General features: G+C 52.5%; 1 protein-coding gene across 4 annotated transcripts in view; it reads left to right on the plus strand.

Moving 5' to 3' along the window:
* LOC122371876 (raf homolog serine/threonine-protein kinase Raf-like) overlaps nucleotides 1–17,157 on the plus strand; it is a 38,076-nt gene that overhangs the window by 4,742 nt on the left and 16,177 nt on the right. The window contains exon 1 of one of the 4 annotated variants that reach the window (XM_043348629.1): nucleotides 12,363–12,730. The exons of 2 other annotated variants lie outside the window; for them this stretch is intronic. In XM_043348629.1, coding sequence (XP_043204564.1) covers nucleotides 12,665–12,730 — 66 coding nt within the window. In that variant the 5' untranslated portion in view covers nucleotides 12,363–12,664. Of the gene's footprint in view, nucleotides 1–12,362; nucleotides 12,731–17,157 lie in introns of those variants that run through there. One more of the 4 variants, XM_043348627.1, reaches the window with a different exon arrangement.

Below are 17,157 nucleotides of genomic sequence, written 5' to 3' on the forward strand. Positions count from 1 at the left end.
TACCGTCCCTCTCCCCTCCCCACGGGGGCCCGCCCGCTGCAGCCCTCTCGTACTGTCGGCCCGCCCGGGAGTCCGGCGCAGTCTCCTATGACTGCCCCCCCCCCCCCCCACGGGAGCCCGCCCGCCGGAGCCCCCTCCTACCCTCGGCCCGTTATCTGGCCCGCCGGCACCGACGGGCCGACTGACGGGCGCGCCTGTTGTCTGGCGCCCGTCTGCCACCGGCCCCGCGTGTGTATGTGTGGGTGCGGCGGCGCTGGGCGGCGGCCAGACTGTCGCACAGCTCGCCGACTGGCTGGCCAAGCTCTCTGTGTTGACACCGGGTACTGGCCGGTGGCCCACGGCCAGCTTGGCTCCGAGCTCCGCGGGCTCCGAGATTGCCGTCCGACATTGTGCGGAATCGGCGGGGAAGGAATGTTGAGGGTCAGCTTAGCTGTTTACACGTGTGTGCACTTGCAGTTTCGTCGGAACCGTGTGTAACTCTTATCAACAATATTCCGCATTAGATACCTCATTGGGCATTGCTAATACCGGACTCCATGGTATCGGATATCTTGTCGTTATTGATGATACCTGTCATTCGATATTCTCATTAATACGCCCGTTCCCAAGGATGGTTTCCACTGGTGTCTTGCCTAGTCTTCCAGCATTGTTAAACGTGACTCCAGTGGACGGGTGCCTGGAGTTACCTGTTCGCTCCCGTCCCTCTCCTTTGAAGCGGCTGCCCACGGTCGCTGTAGATGTAGCTGTTGCTGAGTGTCCTGAGGCTGACCAGCCAGGAAAGGCCAGTGTTTAGAGCAGGAATGGCCGCCGTCCGTCGGAAAACAGGCCTCGGGGAAATGTGAACCCGGCCGCAGTAAGGTCATGTGCCGACCCGTGTGCGCTATGCATTTGCACCGTAACGGTGACGAATTTATTTGTATCGTTTCTTTGTGCCTGCATCGTAGCTGGGCATGACGATAGAACTCTTCCGCATTACTGATTCATCGAGGTTGACGTGGTCATAGGGTCCGTCACTTGTTCCACTCCCTGAAGTCTGAAGGATATAATTGTACGGTGAACTATGACATTCTCCGACGCCTCAGTGTCGATCAGGTGTTGTTCATTACGTCAGCCCCGCTCCGCGTCAATCAGTAACTGCCACAGACACTCTCCGTGGGCGGGTACTGTTCAGCGCCAACGTGCCGGTCCTTATCCAGCTCGGACTGAACACCTTGTTACGCTGGTACTGGACAGCGGCAATAGCCAGCGATGCTGTCACTAATGCGGTGGGCAACGACACGCAAAGCCATCAGTGTGTCCTCAAATTTGGTGTTTATGCGGGGTGTGGTAGGCGGTTTATCGACTAAACTGGTTGTTATTGTGGGTGTTTCGGGGCATTTTATGCGATTTCCTGGTCTTAGGCCTTGGCGAGTGCTCAAAGCTCAGTGAAGTTTGGGCGAATGAGACGCAAGTTTACAATGATTGTCCCTCCGGAGCGAGGACATGTTCACCCGTGTCTCTGATCGCCGATCGGTGGAACCGTGCTGTTGTTTACACACGAGTAAGATACGGATGGGGATGAACTGTATACAACGATCCATGGTCCGGCGAGGTTATCACCTCGTGTTTGGAGTTGCACTCCCGCCGCGCACTGGCTGGTTGCGGACCACTGTCTAGGGAGGATCAATCCTCTCCGGTACCCCGCTGCAGCTCACTGGACTCTCAGTCCGTCCGTCTGGTGGCCGGGACTAGCCGCCCTCTGCGGCCGTCTCCCTGTCAGCTAAGTCCTGACGATCTATCGCCGCTCCGACGCCGATCTGTCAGCGGTCATGATTTGGCTTACGTTACCCGGTCGGATGAGCTGTTTAACCAGCGCTGTTTGGTTTGTCCCATGGCCGACGATCGGGCGCCAATCGGAGGGACGTGGGTCTCTGGTGGTCAGCGGCGCGACCCTGACCGGCGCCGGAGTCGCTTCGCTCAACCCCGGCCCACCGGACGGTCGTTTGGTTGTGTCGTTTGGTGTTTCTGTGGATCTGTCCAGCTTCGATTTAGCCGCTAGGTCTGACCTGCTGGGTCTGAAAGGGCTGCTTACTCGAGCAACTCAAGTAAGGTCGCTTGTTTGGTCCTGCTGAGTCCGTTAGGTTAGCTCAGTCTGACATACCCTGATGAGTTGGTCGTGTTAGCCCCTTCCCGTAGCGTCGATCGGTCCGGCAGCTCTAGTAAGGCCGCTCAGTCGACCTCATCGAGTCCAACGGGTCGCTTGCTCGGCTCTGCCAGCTCGAGTACGGCTACTCAGTCGGTCCTGCCGGCTCCGGTAGGGCCGACCTCGATCAACCTTTTGGTTGATATGGGGTCTCTCGGAGTCCATAGGGTCTCTTGCTCGACCTTGCGGCTCCGATTGGGTCGCCTGGGGTTCGTCACGGCTGCTCTTTAGACCCCGCTACGTCCGGGAGGGTGATTGTGCCAGTTCGACACTCGATCACAGCTGTGTCCTGTCCGATGACAGGCTCGGTGACAGTGATGCCAGTGACGCTGGGGTCCGGGTTCTGACCAGTTTCTGACCTTCCCGAACCCGAACTAAGCTAGAGTGGCTGCAGCGGCTGCATTTGCTTTGCATGTACAGTCTGTCTTAAAAGTACCGCGCAAAGTGACGGTGGATCCATCAAGCCTGACTGAGGTAGGGCCTGCTATAATTTGAAAGTCACCGAACCAATTGACCCAGGGAATGGACGAAGATGTGAATTGCTTCGGTGACTCAAATTTAGTAGGCCCTTCCTCGGTCAGGCATGATGGATCCACCGTCACTTTGCGCGGTACTTTTAAGACAGACTGTACGTACATACCAGCAAGAGATGAGATATTATACATGGCTTCTTGCAAGCAGTGTTGATGTTGGAGTTGGAGGGCATTGTCTTAAACTGAAGCAGTTCCATACCAACTAACACCGTTATATCATTATCGGGTTGACCAAATGGCGTGAATAACAAATTACGCCGCTGAGCATACACGGAACCGTTCTGCCGGGCGTGTCGTGCCGCCCTGTGACATCCGTGGGGTGTCCGTGTCGCCCTGTGACACCTTCCGTGATAGCAGCGCGTGGCCGGGGCGCGCGCCGCTTTGATCTGCCTGTGACAGCCGCGGGTGGGCGAAATGAGGCGAAAACGCCGCACTGTTGGCGGTGAGCCGGTTCTCGGTCCGGCCGACCGATCGGTCACGGAGCGCGTTTGCCGCCGGCCGGGCCAGGCGTCAACAGTGATGAGTCAGACCATGAAACGGACGGCGAACCTCGCATTGACGAGCTCAAGCCTCAATGAGTCATTGCCGTGAGCGATCGCCGGCCGCGTTTACATTAAAAAGCGGCTGCGGCTTATTTAACTGGACGTTTATGTTCAGCCTTGCATGCCGTGCCTTGTAGAAAAGGAACAAACGGTGCTTGGTGGGCTCGGTGGTGACCTTTGCTGGGTCCAGGTTGATGCAATATGAACAATTATTCAAGCAGCATAAACCGCAGGCCAAACTCGCCGATGATTTGTGGTGCTCATTATGGCATGTTCAGGCATTACTACAACATTATTTACTTCGCGCTTCCGTTATGTCGTTTTTTATGTCGGTCAACGCCTCGCCATTTCCCTGTTCATGCCGCTTTGGTTGTAGTCGGCATAGGTGACGTAAAATGGCAAAAATTGACATTCATGAAATCGACCTCATTTTCTGACGTCCATGGCGATACAGATGGGGTTTATATTGCGCTAGTAAACGAAAGAGACTTGCACATATGTTCTCACTTACTGATAACTCTGATATCGGGACTCCGGCGTCCAGTTTTTCCCCTGAGATATGTCCATCAAATTGAGTCACCGCTTCGTGGTTTGTTCTCAACGCATGATAAAGACGTACAGTGGATCTTATTAGGATCTCCAGACGTAACTAGATGGCGTTGAGCCTTAGTCGAGTCCATGTCAAATTCAAGGAGAGGTCACTACCGAGCTGGGCCCGATGGGGAGGTGGGCGGGTGGCGAGGTCACGACGGTGCGGGTGACCTGTCAAACAGCCCCGGCGCGGTGGGGCACTGCCGTAGGCAAATGGCGCACTCCAGTGTTGTTCCATATCGCGGTGGTGGGCCGGGCCAGGCCGGGCGGCCGGTTAGCTTGGCAGCTTGGAAGGAAAGGATAATGAGGCATGGTTTTGCTGTGGCCGGTTCACCTACTGTTACTTATGATGCACCCAGAGTAATGCAAATGTGGCGTTGATAATGCAGCTGGCAATGGAATGCTAGCGAATGCTCCGAGCTCCTAGCTATAAGGATTAAGGTTATTTATGTCTCCTGAAACTTTCATTGGATATAATTCAAGCACTAGAAAGATCGTATTCGTTCGCCAGTTTTTTGACCGGCTGGCGTTTCTTACGTAGAGCGCCCTGGGCAAATATTTAGGTATAACGTAGGTGATTTTTTTTTTTTTGCTGGTAAGACGCCTTTAGGGTCAAATCAAGCAGTGGCGGCGGAACACCTTTAATGAAGTGGGGGCACTGCCGACTTTTGGTCCCATTCTTTCCATGCAACTCCCATAGGGCTAATGTTAAAATGCCAAAATCAAACGGGGGCACGGTGCCCCGATGCCCCCTCCCCCGTTCCGCCGCCACATGGAATCAAGTCGCTAAGAGACGGTGAGGAAAAGTGGACGAACGCCACATTTCTGTGCATGAAGTCTCGAGTTAAAAAAGCTAAAAGTTACTATACGTGTAAGCTAAAAAAACAATAAGATCAGTTAATAAAAATATTTGACCCGAAATTAACTTCTGTTTTGTCTGACCATGATTGCATGTATGACCCCGGTCCAGCCTGGTTCAACTCGGTCCAACCTGGTTCGGCTCCCCCTTTTTTAATATAAATTTGGCCCGAACCTTTTGAATGGAAGGAATCACAAGGACACAGTCCCCGCTAAGCTGAGCTTGTTAAGCGTTGACCCTGCCATCTACCCTCCGATCAAGCAATTCCTGGTCTATTGCAGACTATGGTTTTGAGGTTTAGTCTATGGCAAAATGGTCTATGGTTTAGAGTCCAAATTTTAACGTGCGCACATAGCCGCGCACGGCCGGTCCCCTCACTGACTTCGCCTGGCAGCGGCCTGCCACCAACCACAACCATACCCGTCAGGAGGCTAAAAAACGTCAAGCACACGTCGCGTTTCGAACCCGGACTTTTGCAACCGGGACGTGCGCCTTCACCACATGGCACGTGGAGTCCAACGCTCTACCGACCGAACTACCGGGACGGACATTTACCTTGGGGTTTCGCCTCGTGACATTGAAAGACGTCAGACATTTTGGCCGAACTTTAGCCGAAACACTGAGCAAGCTGCGCAGGGCGATCGGTGCTCGTAGCGTTGAGGTTGGGTAAACTGTGAGCTGAACGCGATGTCGTGAGTTCGAGCCCCACTCCCGGGTCTGGTTTTATCTAGACACAACCAAAACCTTTCCTTCTACTGCAACACAGCTAAGCACGATGACATCTTTCCCCAATATCCTCCCCAAAAGTCAAAATTATCGCTTATAAACATTTATCTAAGTTTTATTTTTTTAGGAAAATATTTTTGGTCATTTGTCTCTGGAGCCATTTCAACTCTTTTTTCTTTTCTGATTCTTTTCAACCCGATAAAACCCACCAAAACTGAACGTGCCAAATGAAAAATATATAACTCAAATAACAGTTTAGAAAAGCCTCATCATGCATCATGAAAAGCATCATGCAGCTATCGACTGAAAAGTTGCATGCTATGAATACGTCCTAGATTTCAATTATCATTGTTCAACATTTTGGCTGGAACTGACGCTGCCTCTGGCTTGCCCGTTTGTTTGAGATAATGATTCCCTTCAGTCGCATTCTTGCCGGTTCCACATGAACAGGATACCACCATACCGGAGTGAACGCACCCGCAACCATCATCCCCTCCCCTCAGCCTCGGCGCAGTGGCGGGCGGCCCTGGGCGGCCCACTCCCGGGGCTACGCACGCCCCATGCGCCGTGATACCGCGTCACTCCCCCTCCCTCCTTCCCCCACAATGACCGGTGACCTCACTTCCCTCGGGATTTGGACTCGCCCTACCCCGACCGTAGCGCCACGTGGTGGCTCTGGAGATCTTAACCCTCGCATGTGTGCGGCGTTTGCCAGCTTCTAATGTGTAGGGGGGGGGTCGGTTGGACCCCCCCCTTGCCGTTTGGCCCCTGATCGAGCTAGAGCTTCGCGGAAAAAACGAGCGTGTTGCCCGTGACGAGAGGAAGCCGATGATACCCAATTTTAAGGTCCTAGGTCATTGGTTGACCTTCCAGGTCAGGTCAATGACCCAAAGTCGGGAAAATCGGGACCTGTTAGAAAGTCGTAAAGTGTGGCTGCTAAGGGGTTTTTCGGGGTGCTGATCACGAATATCGTGTTAGTTTTGATCACAGATGATGTCTTGAAGCATTTAGACCAGGTCGGGTCAGGTCAGGTCAGGTCAACCAGTAGGCGTCGTGACGGGTATTCGTAGTACGTATCAACCGCCTCTGACAGCTTCGTAACATGTTACGAAGTCACCAAAACTACTTCGTAAATGTTCAAATGGTTGCTAAATTCGAATTCAGCTCCAAAAACTAGCCTAGAAACATGTAAAACTCGAAAAAGTGAACCGAGGTCACCCGAGGTCACCAAAGGTCAATGACCTGACCTGACCTTCAGGTGACCTTGACACACACGGGAGTAACATCAAATCACATGTTTGAACGTTTGAAACCACGAAAAGCTTGCAAACACGCGGCTAGTGCGAGCCGACATACGCGAAATCGCGATTCCGGCCAAACATGGTCTTGGAAAAGAGGTCACAGGTCAAAGGTCATTTGGGTCAGGGTCATGAAATTTTCAGGGTAGGTGTAAAATTGATCAATGCGAGGGTACTGAAAGTTTCGTCGCGATCGGCCGCTTTTTACGCGAGTTATTCGCGAAAAACCATGGGGGGGGGTCCATCCGACCCCCCCCCTACACATGCGAGGGTTAAATAGACCCACTGTACACCGAACACTGCCCAAACACTCACAACATCGGCCAAACAGCGCATATTTGCTCAAACTCTCAGGACATCAAGAGCACATCTTCCCAAACACTCAGCTCATCATCCCATGCAGCACATCTTCCCTTATTCTCAGCACATTAAGCTACTGTGCGGGCTCGATTGTAAAAAACGGCTTTCTTTTTGTCCGCAGTGTTATCATGAGTCAGCCCTGGGACGGGACCACGACCTCCATGTGCGGTGACAAGGCGTCGGTCACAATTAGCGTTCGTTTCGTGACGGTATGAGGATGCGGCTTTGAAACCCACTGTAAAGGTCATGCAACTGCCCTCCGCCTCACGATAACTGAATCCATGTTTGTCTCCAGGGGCGTTCCACGACAAATCGACAAATAAAAAATTAAATTTGCACCCTCATATTTTATTCTTCGTTGAAAACTGGTGTAAGGGGTTGTGATGGGCGGGGAAGCCAGCTGTGGCAAGGATTTTTTTCTTCGAACAACGGTTTCCGAGATATAGCCTCGGGCAATTCCTGGAGTTCGCGCTGCAGCCCTATGTTTGGCGGCCTATAACTCAGAAACTATTGTTTTTTACGATAAAAACTTTATATGGTTCAACACACAATCAACCAACAAACATTTTGGCTATCTCGGATTTTCAATTTTTGAAAATTTTGATCACGTGACCTTTTGTCCTATTTTTCGAAGAGTGACCTTGATGTTTTCCCCACTGAAAGTTGCAATTTTGTCTGATGACGATTAAAGCCTTATCAATTGTCATTCATATGCGATAATAAAAAAAGTGGTTATCGCCCTGCGTTGACCTCAGGTCAGGTCATTTTTATGACCTGTCCATTATTACGAGCGGGAGCGACAGCGAGATCTCGAGAATAAAGCAAGATAGCGACAAGCGGTAAACGGTAAAGGGTACACACGGATAAGGTCTATAATTTTTACCGAGGTCATTTTCAGGTCAGGTCAAAGATGACGTCACAGGAGCTAAAAGGAAGTCAAAATAGCGGCACTATACATATATATATATGAAGTTTTTCTCGAATAACTTTCAAGGTATCCCACCTAGGAACAAACTAATAGCACCATCGTGATCCTCTCGTCGATCCGCATCGAAACATATGTATGTTGACCTCGAAAGGACGAAAGGTCAAAAGTTGACCTTAGATCACGTGACCTAGGGTCAACTTTTGACCTTTCAACCTTTCGAGGTCAAAATACATATGTTTCGATGCGGATCGACGAGAGGATCACGATGGTGCTATTAGTTTGTTCCTAGGTGGGATACCTTGAAAGTTATTCGAGAAAAACTTCATATATATGTATAGTGCCGCTATTTTGACTTCCTTTTAGCTCCTGTGACGTCATCTTTGACCTGACCTGAAAATGACCTCAGTAAAAATTATAGACCTTATCCGTGTGTACCCTTTACCGTTTATTGCTTGTCGCTACCTTGCTTTATTCTCGAGATCTCGCTGTCGCTCCCGCTCGTAATAATGGACAGGTCATAAAAATGACCTGACCTGAGGTCAACGCAGGGCGATAACCACTATTTTTATTATCGCATATGAATGACAATTGACCAGGCTTTAATCGTCATCAGACAAAATTGCAACTTTCAGTGGGGAAAATATCAAGGTCACTCTTCGAAAAATAGAACAAAAGGTCACGTGATCAAAATTTTCAAAAATTGAAAATCCGAGATAGCCAAAATGTTTGTTGGTTGATTGTGAGTTGAACCATATCAAGTTTTTATCGTAAAAAACCAATAGTTTCTGAGTTATAGGCCGCCAAACATAGGGCTGCAGCGCAAACTCACGGAATTGCCCGAGGCTATATCTCGGAAACCGTTGTTCGAAGAAAAAAATCCTTGCCACAGCTGGCTTCCCCGCCCATCACAACCCGTTAGACCAATTTTAAGCAAAAAATAAAATATGAGGGTGCAGGGCACTTGTCGATTTGTCGTGGAACGCCCCTCCACGGTAATTGTGCCACGTGTGGTGACCGGCCACCCCGGCCTTTGGACTGGCTCCGTGCCGGCCCGTGGGCAGAAGGGCCCACGGCGGCCGGTTTGTTTTCGTTGGTCCGCGGCGGCCGGCGGGTTGGCGTCACAGGTCAACTGGTGACGTCCCGGGTCGGCCGATCGGACCGTCGCTGCCGATAGTCGGCCCGGCTGACGTCACGCCGTCGATGGGTGACGTCACCGGACGGCCGTTTGGCCGCTGATTGGGCGCCGGGCGGGCCCCGGATGCCACTAAGGCGCCGACGGTGGTCGGCCGGCAGACTGCCGTGCTGGACAGGGACCTGTCGCCGCGCAGAGTTACACCAGCGGCGGTGTGATAACGGGCCGATGACGTCACCGGAGCGGCGTATCCGGTGGACGCGCGTTGATACTGGTTGACGAGCTCTGACCGGGAGCTAACGCAACCCGATACGAGCCTACCGCAACCATGCCAGAACCTCGGCCGGCCCGCCCACCCGCCTGGTGTAGCGGTAACGAGTCGGACAAGGTCGGATCCGGCGGATCGGCCGAGGTCACCAGCCTTCCAGCGGCTCCCCGTGCACGCTTGGCTGCGTGACCGTCGGGAGGCGTCGGGCCGCCGCGCCGGCACCGTGTCGGTGGCCGTGGGCTGTTCGGTCCGGGGAGAGCGTTATGGGCAGCGGGCGCCGCGAGCCGCGCCGCCGACCATGCATGGCGGACCGCCCAGCCTGGCCCGCTCCGTTCCGGTGGTAATCACCGCGACCCAGCGACGGCGCTGGCTGCGCCCGAGAGCGCTGTCGGTCAGCGGCGAAGGTGACGTTCACATTTCTGACTTGATTTCGTCGTGCTTGTCCGGTTGCATATTTTGTTTGCCGTCGCGAATTAATCGATTTAGTTTGCCTGTACTCTCGCTCTCCTGTCCGTGCCAATCGCTATTCGATGTTTGCCAAGGTCTCGACTTCACGATGATGTCCTGCACGCATCAATCGTTATGGTTAGCCGTTATTTGTCAATTGACATAGCGTCCACTGTCCACCCCCTGTTTGAGTGTATACTCATGCTATATTTGCCGTGATCTATCATAACCGTTTGACTTAGTTGATACTTGAGCGAGGTGAAATCCAGCTGGGGATTTGCCTCGCCAACAAAATGATTTTGACCAGCAAACTCAATGAGTGCAATGTGCAACAAACGTAAACGGCACCTATCGTAACAAATATTGGCTAGTCCGTCGCGTCTCTGTAGTCGTTTTACCTCAATTTACCCCTCCCTCGCTAACCGTCAGGCTGGGTTCCAGAAGGGTGCGGTGCAGCCAGTGACGCGTTGAATGTGTCACACTACGCCAACGGTGGATGATCAGTCTGGGTGTCCGTAGGCTTTCTTGCTTTTATTGGCTTTCCATAGGCTTTGCCTTTCTTGCCGAGTGTTTCTTCGCCATTGCTTGTACGTAGATTGACACATCGTGTGAGCCAGGGCAGCTCAGTTACCCAGCCGGTATTTTTGCACAATCGGCGCTCTATCTGTCTCGTACAGTGCAGGCACGCAAATCAACCAGTGGACGGTGACACCCGGTGGGCTTTTTGTCCTTTCTTGTGGCCATTTACTGAAGCGGTGCCTTCGAAGAAACCGTAACGGATAGTTTATTATTGGGATTTTGTCCTGCAAAAGACACAATTTAGTACGTGTCCATCAACCGAGAAGCATTGCAGAGGTGTAGGTACATCTGGGAATTACATTTGCTGAATTCCCGTTGCATGTTGTTTTCGTATCGAGTGTAATGTAAATGCAAATTTCCTGTTATTGTGTGTGGCGAGTGTGGTCAATTTTCTGTCTCATCTGGCGGCACGTGCCGTTTGACGGTCGAGCGGTGTAGTGCCGTGACATGACTAAACGGGCCGTTTTAAAGTCACGTGACATGATGCCCGAAGGTTGTATGGTATCCACATGACACACGATGCCGGAGGGCAGGATGGGGTCACGTGACACCATGCCTCAGGGCAGGATTTGGTCGGTTGACGCGACATATCGTTATCATTTGGGACGAGCTACGGCTGACCGTGACGGCTGGGTGCCGGTGACGTGACGCGTGACGGCGGCGCCTTCGTCAGTGGGTCGTCACGCTGCTCAGCTGTCTGGCGGTGCGCCGCTGTAACGGGTGTCGTTCTCCTATCCAGGCAGGCAGTCTGGATAGGAGAAAAGAGTATAGTCTGCCCGCGACGACGCCAAACGTGAGGTGTTGTCCACGCGCCCTGAGGCCTGACTTTACCCGGCACCTATGATCATGAAGTGATGGTATAAATAGTGTGTGGTGGTAAACACCCGCGCATGGTGCACCTAGAAATGTATTTTGCAGTGGTGGAGCACCTGTAGGGGCGCCGGTACCGAGTCAATCTACCTATTACCGTCATCTCTAACCTGCCCCAAACTGGTCGGGATTCACCTTCGGCCGGTGACGGTGCACATCTTGATTGACATTGGCCTGAAGTGGACACTGGACAGTCCAGATAGTTAGTCGGTCAGACACCGGCGGGCCATTTCGCCTGGGGAGAGGAGGGTGGTGGGCACTGAGGCACAGGCAGTGAGCCCTTTCGCGGGGGGGCGGCGGGGTAGTGGCGCTTCGCAGCATCGTACGGCTTCCTCACGGCTGTCGGCACTGGGCCAGGTCGACGAGCTGGCCGAGTGAGTGGTCTATCCGCTCTGAGATCAGTTTGCACTCGGCCTGATAAGTGGTCGAACTATCCCTGGCTGATTGAAGAACAGTGAGGGGAATGACGGATCGCGGATGAGGATTGAAAACCCGAAAACCCGTGGAGTGTTTCATTTGCTGTCTTCGTGGAGTTAGAAATGTCGTGCGTCATCGCTAGATGAGCGTGTCCTGGTGTTTTGTGTCGTGGCATTATAGGGATGCTGCGTCCGTGTGTGCTGGGCCGGAAAGTTGCAATGGGATCAGTCAGTCCAGCCATCCTTCCGTTATCACCAAACGTGTCATTAGTCCCGAGCCCAAGGGCTGTGCTCAAACAGAAAAGCCAGCAGATTCTGAAACCATCACGGGCGTCCATATTCACTGGTAATGTTTACACCAGAAGAGTATGCTCCCTGACGGAGGTCAAACGGCATCATGTGTGTTGGGCCGATCACCGTGATGGCCAATCGGTTGCCCATTTTCGAGTGGGAGCGGTCCTGATTACGGTGGGATGGGTCCGGGGGCCTGCTAAAGCAAGGAACCGCGGAGAGATGACGACGGCCGACCCTCGGGCATCCGTGGCCGGCGCGGGGGACCGAGAGGTATTTTACGTCTCTCTCTGGCTGCTCGGAGAGGACGGCCCGGGCCGGTCAGGGTGGTGCAGGCCCTGTCAGCGAGGTCTGGACTCTGGAGAGGACGGCCTACCCATGGGTACCTGGACAGCTGGCCGCCGGGCCGGGTCGCGCAGGGAGGCGGTGCAGGGTCAGGGAGGTGCCGAGAGGACTGTCTGCCGACCCGCGGGGCACCTGTGGCTGGCCGCCGGACAGCTGGCCGCCGCTCCGCGCAGGTGCGCCAGCTGGCCGGTGCCGCCGCCGGCGGCGCCACGGCGCGTGCCACGGCGGCGGCAGTGAGGTGCCGACCGGCCAGCGGACAGGGTCGGCGGACGGCGGACGCTCGGTGCACCGGCCACCATGCAGATCCGAGACGCTCAGTTCGCCTGGCCGTCGGACATGGACGTCAAGGAGGCCATTGTGCAGGTGGGGCGGCCAGCGGGGCGGAGCCGTCATTGGCAGGGAGCTGCATTTAATAGATGAACTTTAGAGGTCTGAAGGAGTTTGCCGTGTAGGTATTGGGAAGGACTAGTGGTGTCCATCGGCTTTCAACATTTTTTTTTTCGGTTAAAAAGATGCCAATTCGGTATTTGTACCTATTCCATCGAATAGTTTTGGTATTTCGCCGGTATTTTGATTTTTGATGCTCCTCTAATCCAGTGGGAGTCTGCCTAGAACGTTATTTTTGCTCATTTCTGCATGACGGGTCATGTCATTAATTATTAGGCCAAGGTCTGCGTTCAGACAAGTCCCAACACATTGGAAACCACACTTTGCCTCCATATTCGCTCGTGGAGGAATTGGTCCTATAGGTTTCCAATTGAAATGCGGATGGTGCCTTACACTGACGTGTCCATTTATGCGCATGCAAGCTTTGTAGGTGACGACTTATGATATTTAAATCATTTTTGGCTGACATTGATTTGATTCTGGCTTCCCCAAATTTCTTCACAAGAGCCGACACGTTGAGAACCCTGCAGTTGTGGGCTGGTGGCACTTTCAAATGTCTGGCTATTTTGGTCCTGTGGCTCTAAATATCCGTAATATTGAGGCAGGCTCCTGGTACTCGGATGGTGGATGATGTGGCTATCATCGTTCATTTTCTTTCGGGAACATTCCCCTCTCATTTCACATGCTGAAAATAAGAGCAGGGATAAATACAAGTGACCATTGAACTTTGTAAGAGTGGCAGATGCGCCGATGACTTCTGTAGTCCAGGCGCCGTGAAATGCTTTGTGTGTAAATTATTGCAACTATGTTTTTATATTTTTCTATATTAACGAAACAGCGTAGTATGCATATGGGGAAGACTTTTCCTCTCAACTTATCGAGGTATTCAGCATTCACTTTATTTCGCTGCGCATTCGCTTATTGTCTTCGGTGTAATTCTGACGCGCGCACTGGCATACCTGTGGGCTGATAGCAGCATTCTGTTGTGAATTGTGTCGTTAGTGGCCAAGGCCCATGTGGTCTGGAACCTGGCACAGGGTGGAATGTGAAAAGTGGAGAGTGGCGCTGGAATACCCGTTCCAGCCGGATCTGTGGCGGTGCGGTCACCGCTGAGTAGGTACTGACCGGCTAGCGGTAACTACCCACCGATCGGAGCGAACGGTGCGGGTCAATTGACCGGGGACACACGCCGGCTGGTCTAGCGTTTAAAGATTTATGTTTTTCATGAATTAGTTGACATGATCTGTGGAAAGTCAATGACAAATTTATCCTTATTCGCACCCCCTGTGTCTAATGACGCTCATTTCGCACTGCAACGCATGCTGTGCCCTGCCTTCACCTCTGGTGTATTTACTGTCATGTCTTCACCTATAGTGTTATGGATCAGTATGGAACGCCGTGTTGACGGCCACGTGAGGGTGTCCGAAAGAGTGCTCACTGTGATAATATAGTAGGTGCGGTCGGTCAATAGTGGTTGATCCTCTGGCACGCGACGGTGTTGAAACTGCACCGCCACGACGCAATGGAAATAGCGCCCTATCTCCTCCCTTTTCGTTCCCGTTTCGTGTGCTTCCCCCTCGTCCTGTCCCGATCAGTTTTGTTCCCGTATTCCCATAGACCCGGGAACAGGGGGGGGGGGCAGCGGGGGCGCTTGCCCCCCCAACTTGGGAGCCGAGGGGGCGGCGCCCCCTCAACATTGAGGCAGCGGGAAAGGATCTTTCCTCCCTTTTCCGGACTTCTTTCCTTCTTGTTTCCTTCATACCTACATCTAAACATCAACACACGGCATTTTCCTTGCCATCTGAATGGTTTCTGCTGATATGTACAGTATCGATTTGACAACATCTGCTGTTGTCATCCCGCTTTGGTTTGAGCCTGACCTTGGCCATAAGTTATAATATAAGGCCATATTTTATAATGGACCATTTTGAGTCAACTTTGAGAAATACATAACGTACATACAACGGTGGTAAAATCGTTGCTATAGGTATATCACAGTTTACCCGATCCGGGTGTGAGGGAGGGGTGTAGGGCGATGAGTGCACTGACGTGGCGGCTGGCGCCCTCGGAGGGCCGGTATGAGATTAAGGCGGCGTTTGATGTCTCCCGGACGGCAAAGATTCTTTGCCGTCCAGCCAATCCCGTCCAAGGTCAGCGGGGGCTCGGCTGCGGTTATGAAACGTGATTGGCCGGACGGCGTAGAATCTTCGCCGTCCGAGAGACATCGAACGCGGGGTAAAGCTCAGTGACACTAAGGGCTTGTGTGGTGCCTTCAGTTATCGGTAGCACCCTCAGAATAACCGGCGCAGGGCCCTCAGAGCCGCCGGTAAGGGGCCTTTAGAGTTCAGAGGCACTGGTGTGGGGCCGTCATGCAGGTGTCGGTGTGGGCTGGGCACTCAGAGGTGCTAGTGTGTTTCTCTCAGAGGCGCCGGTGAGGGTCCTTACAGGCGTTGCTGTAGGTCCTCATAGACGCTGGTGTGGAGCCGTTACAGACGGGTGTGGGGCCTTTAGAGCTGCTGACGCGAGCTCTCTACAAGCCGGCAGGGGGTCTCAGTGACCGGCAAGGGGCCCTTAGGCCGACAGAAGAAGTCCTGTGGGGTCCTTAGAGACCGGCATGGTACTTTCAGACGCCGGTGGGGCCCTCAGAGTCACCGGTGTGGGGCCCTCAAAAGTCACCAGTGGATGGCCTTTAGATGCGCATTGCGCAGGTGTTGGTTGGGTCCTCGGGGCGCCGATATAGGGCTTTTAGGCACTGGTGTAGGCACTCAGAGTTCGGGGTGTGAAACCCTCAGAGACACCGATATGGCCGTGGGCCATCATAGGCGCCGATGAGGGCCCCACAGTTGCCGTTATGGGGCCCTCAGAAAAATAAGTGCGGGACCATTACAGTCGGGAAATGCCCCTAGAAGTGGCCCCTCATAGGCCGGTAAGAACTCTCAAGAGGCCAGTAAAGGGCCTTTGGAGACCACCGAGGGGCTCTTAAAAGTTATAAGAGGCCCTCAGAAGCCGGCATGGGGCCCTTATGGAGATCTTAGTGTGGCTATTTGGGGCCCATGAGGTACCTACTCTAACGAGCCCCACGGGGCCCTTCGAAGTCGAAATATGGCAATCGTTAGTCCTCAGCGGTCCAATGGCGCCGCAGGGCCCCTCGGACCCGAGGGACCCTTTGAACCCGATGGGGTACGTGTCCCCTTAGGCTTAGACCCCTAGCTACGCCACTGTTTCATATGCATCATGTCAGGTATTTTAGGCTCGCCCCCCCCCCCCCCCAACTTGAAAATCGTTCCCGGGCCCCTGCGTATTCCGGACATGTTAATTATTGTTTCCATTTTCCGTGGTATCCTTTTCACCGTCATTGGTCCTGACGCGATGGGCTCTGAAGAAATGACGCTGTCCAAGCTGTGGTGCACCGATTTAATGTCATATTGCACCGGTTCAACATCTGGCGTGAGGTGGGGTGCGCTCCCGTTGAATTCGCTGTCGGACTGTCGGTATAGGGCGTTAGTTGAAACTCATGGTCTGGTGGATTAAAAAAAAAACAATGTTTTCTGTTGAAAGGGTACTGTAGAAACCTTTTTTTGCAAAAATATAATTTACTTGAACCTTATGTCTCGACTTTAAAACACGGTGTCTTTTGTATAGCATTGGCCGGCCATATTCGTGCTAGAATGATATTCGTGATCAGTATGTTTGTAAGATTCCATCAAGCTAACTGGATATTTTCACTAGCTTGGCGGATGTCTCCCATCGAGGACTGGGAAAGGCTGGTTCGATTTTCCACCACTTCGTCGGTCTATTAGAGTGGTGAACTGATGCGTTTTTCCCCATAGCTAGTAAGAGGTCACTGCCATAAAACAGGCGTAATCAGAACGCTGACATATAATGCCCACAAAAAAAGGCAGGGTATCGACATTAAGATATGTTTTGATCAATGAGGGATGAAGAAGCTCCGCACCAATATAGCGTAAATGCCTTAAATTATTTCGCGTTGATTCTACGTTCATCCGTCCGCGGTATGATGACGTACTCTGGTTTGACGTCATTATCGAGTGACGCCATACTTTGCCTTAGTCTATATCTGGTGGCATTCGCAGCTCTAAGAAGTCGATGGCATTAAAAATAAGTCGGCATGTCACTGGCGTATTATGGCATCCCGACTAGATAGCCTTGATTCCGACTTTCATGGTCAGACGTGATGCTTTGATGATTTACCTAATGATGTTTGTGTCGCACGAGCCTCGCAGACCGTGTTTGTGTCAGTATTATTTATTATATATTTCCTATTCAGCAAGGATTATAAATATGGTGTAATGCGTATTTATGCATTCAGACTGGCCATGGATAAGAGATAGGTACATGCTGGCATAAATGCCTCCCTCGTCCATCTTCTGGGTTAATGAGTT

Source organism: Amphibalanus amphitrite, unplaced genomic scaffold (genome assembly GCF_019059575.1).
Source record: "Amphibalanus amphitrite isolate SeventyFive unplaced genomic scaffold, NRLGWU_Aamphi_draft 001287F_arrow, whole genome shotgun sequence".
Lineage (NCBI taxonomy): Eukaryota > Metazoa > Arthropoda > Thecostraca > Balanomorpha > Balanidae > Amphibalanus > Amphibalanus amphitrite.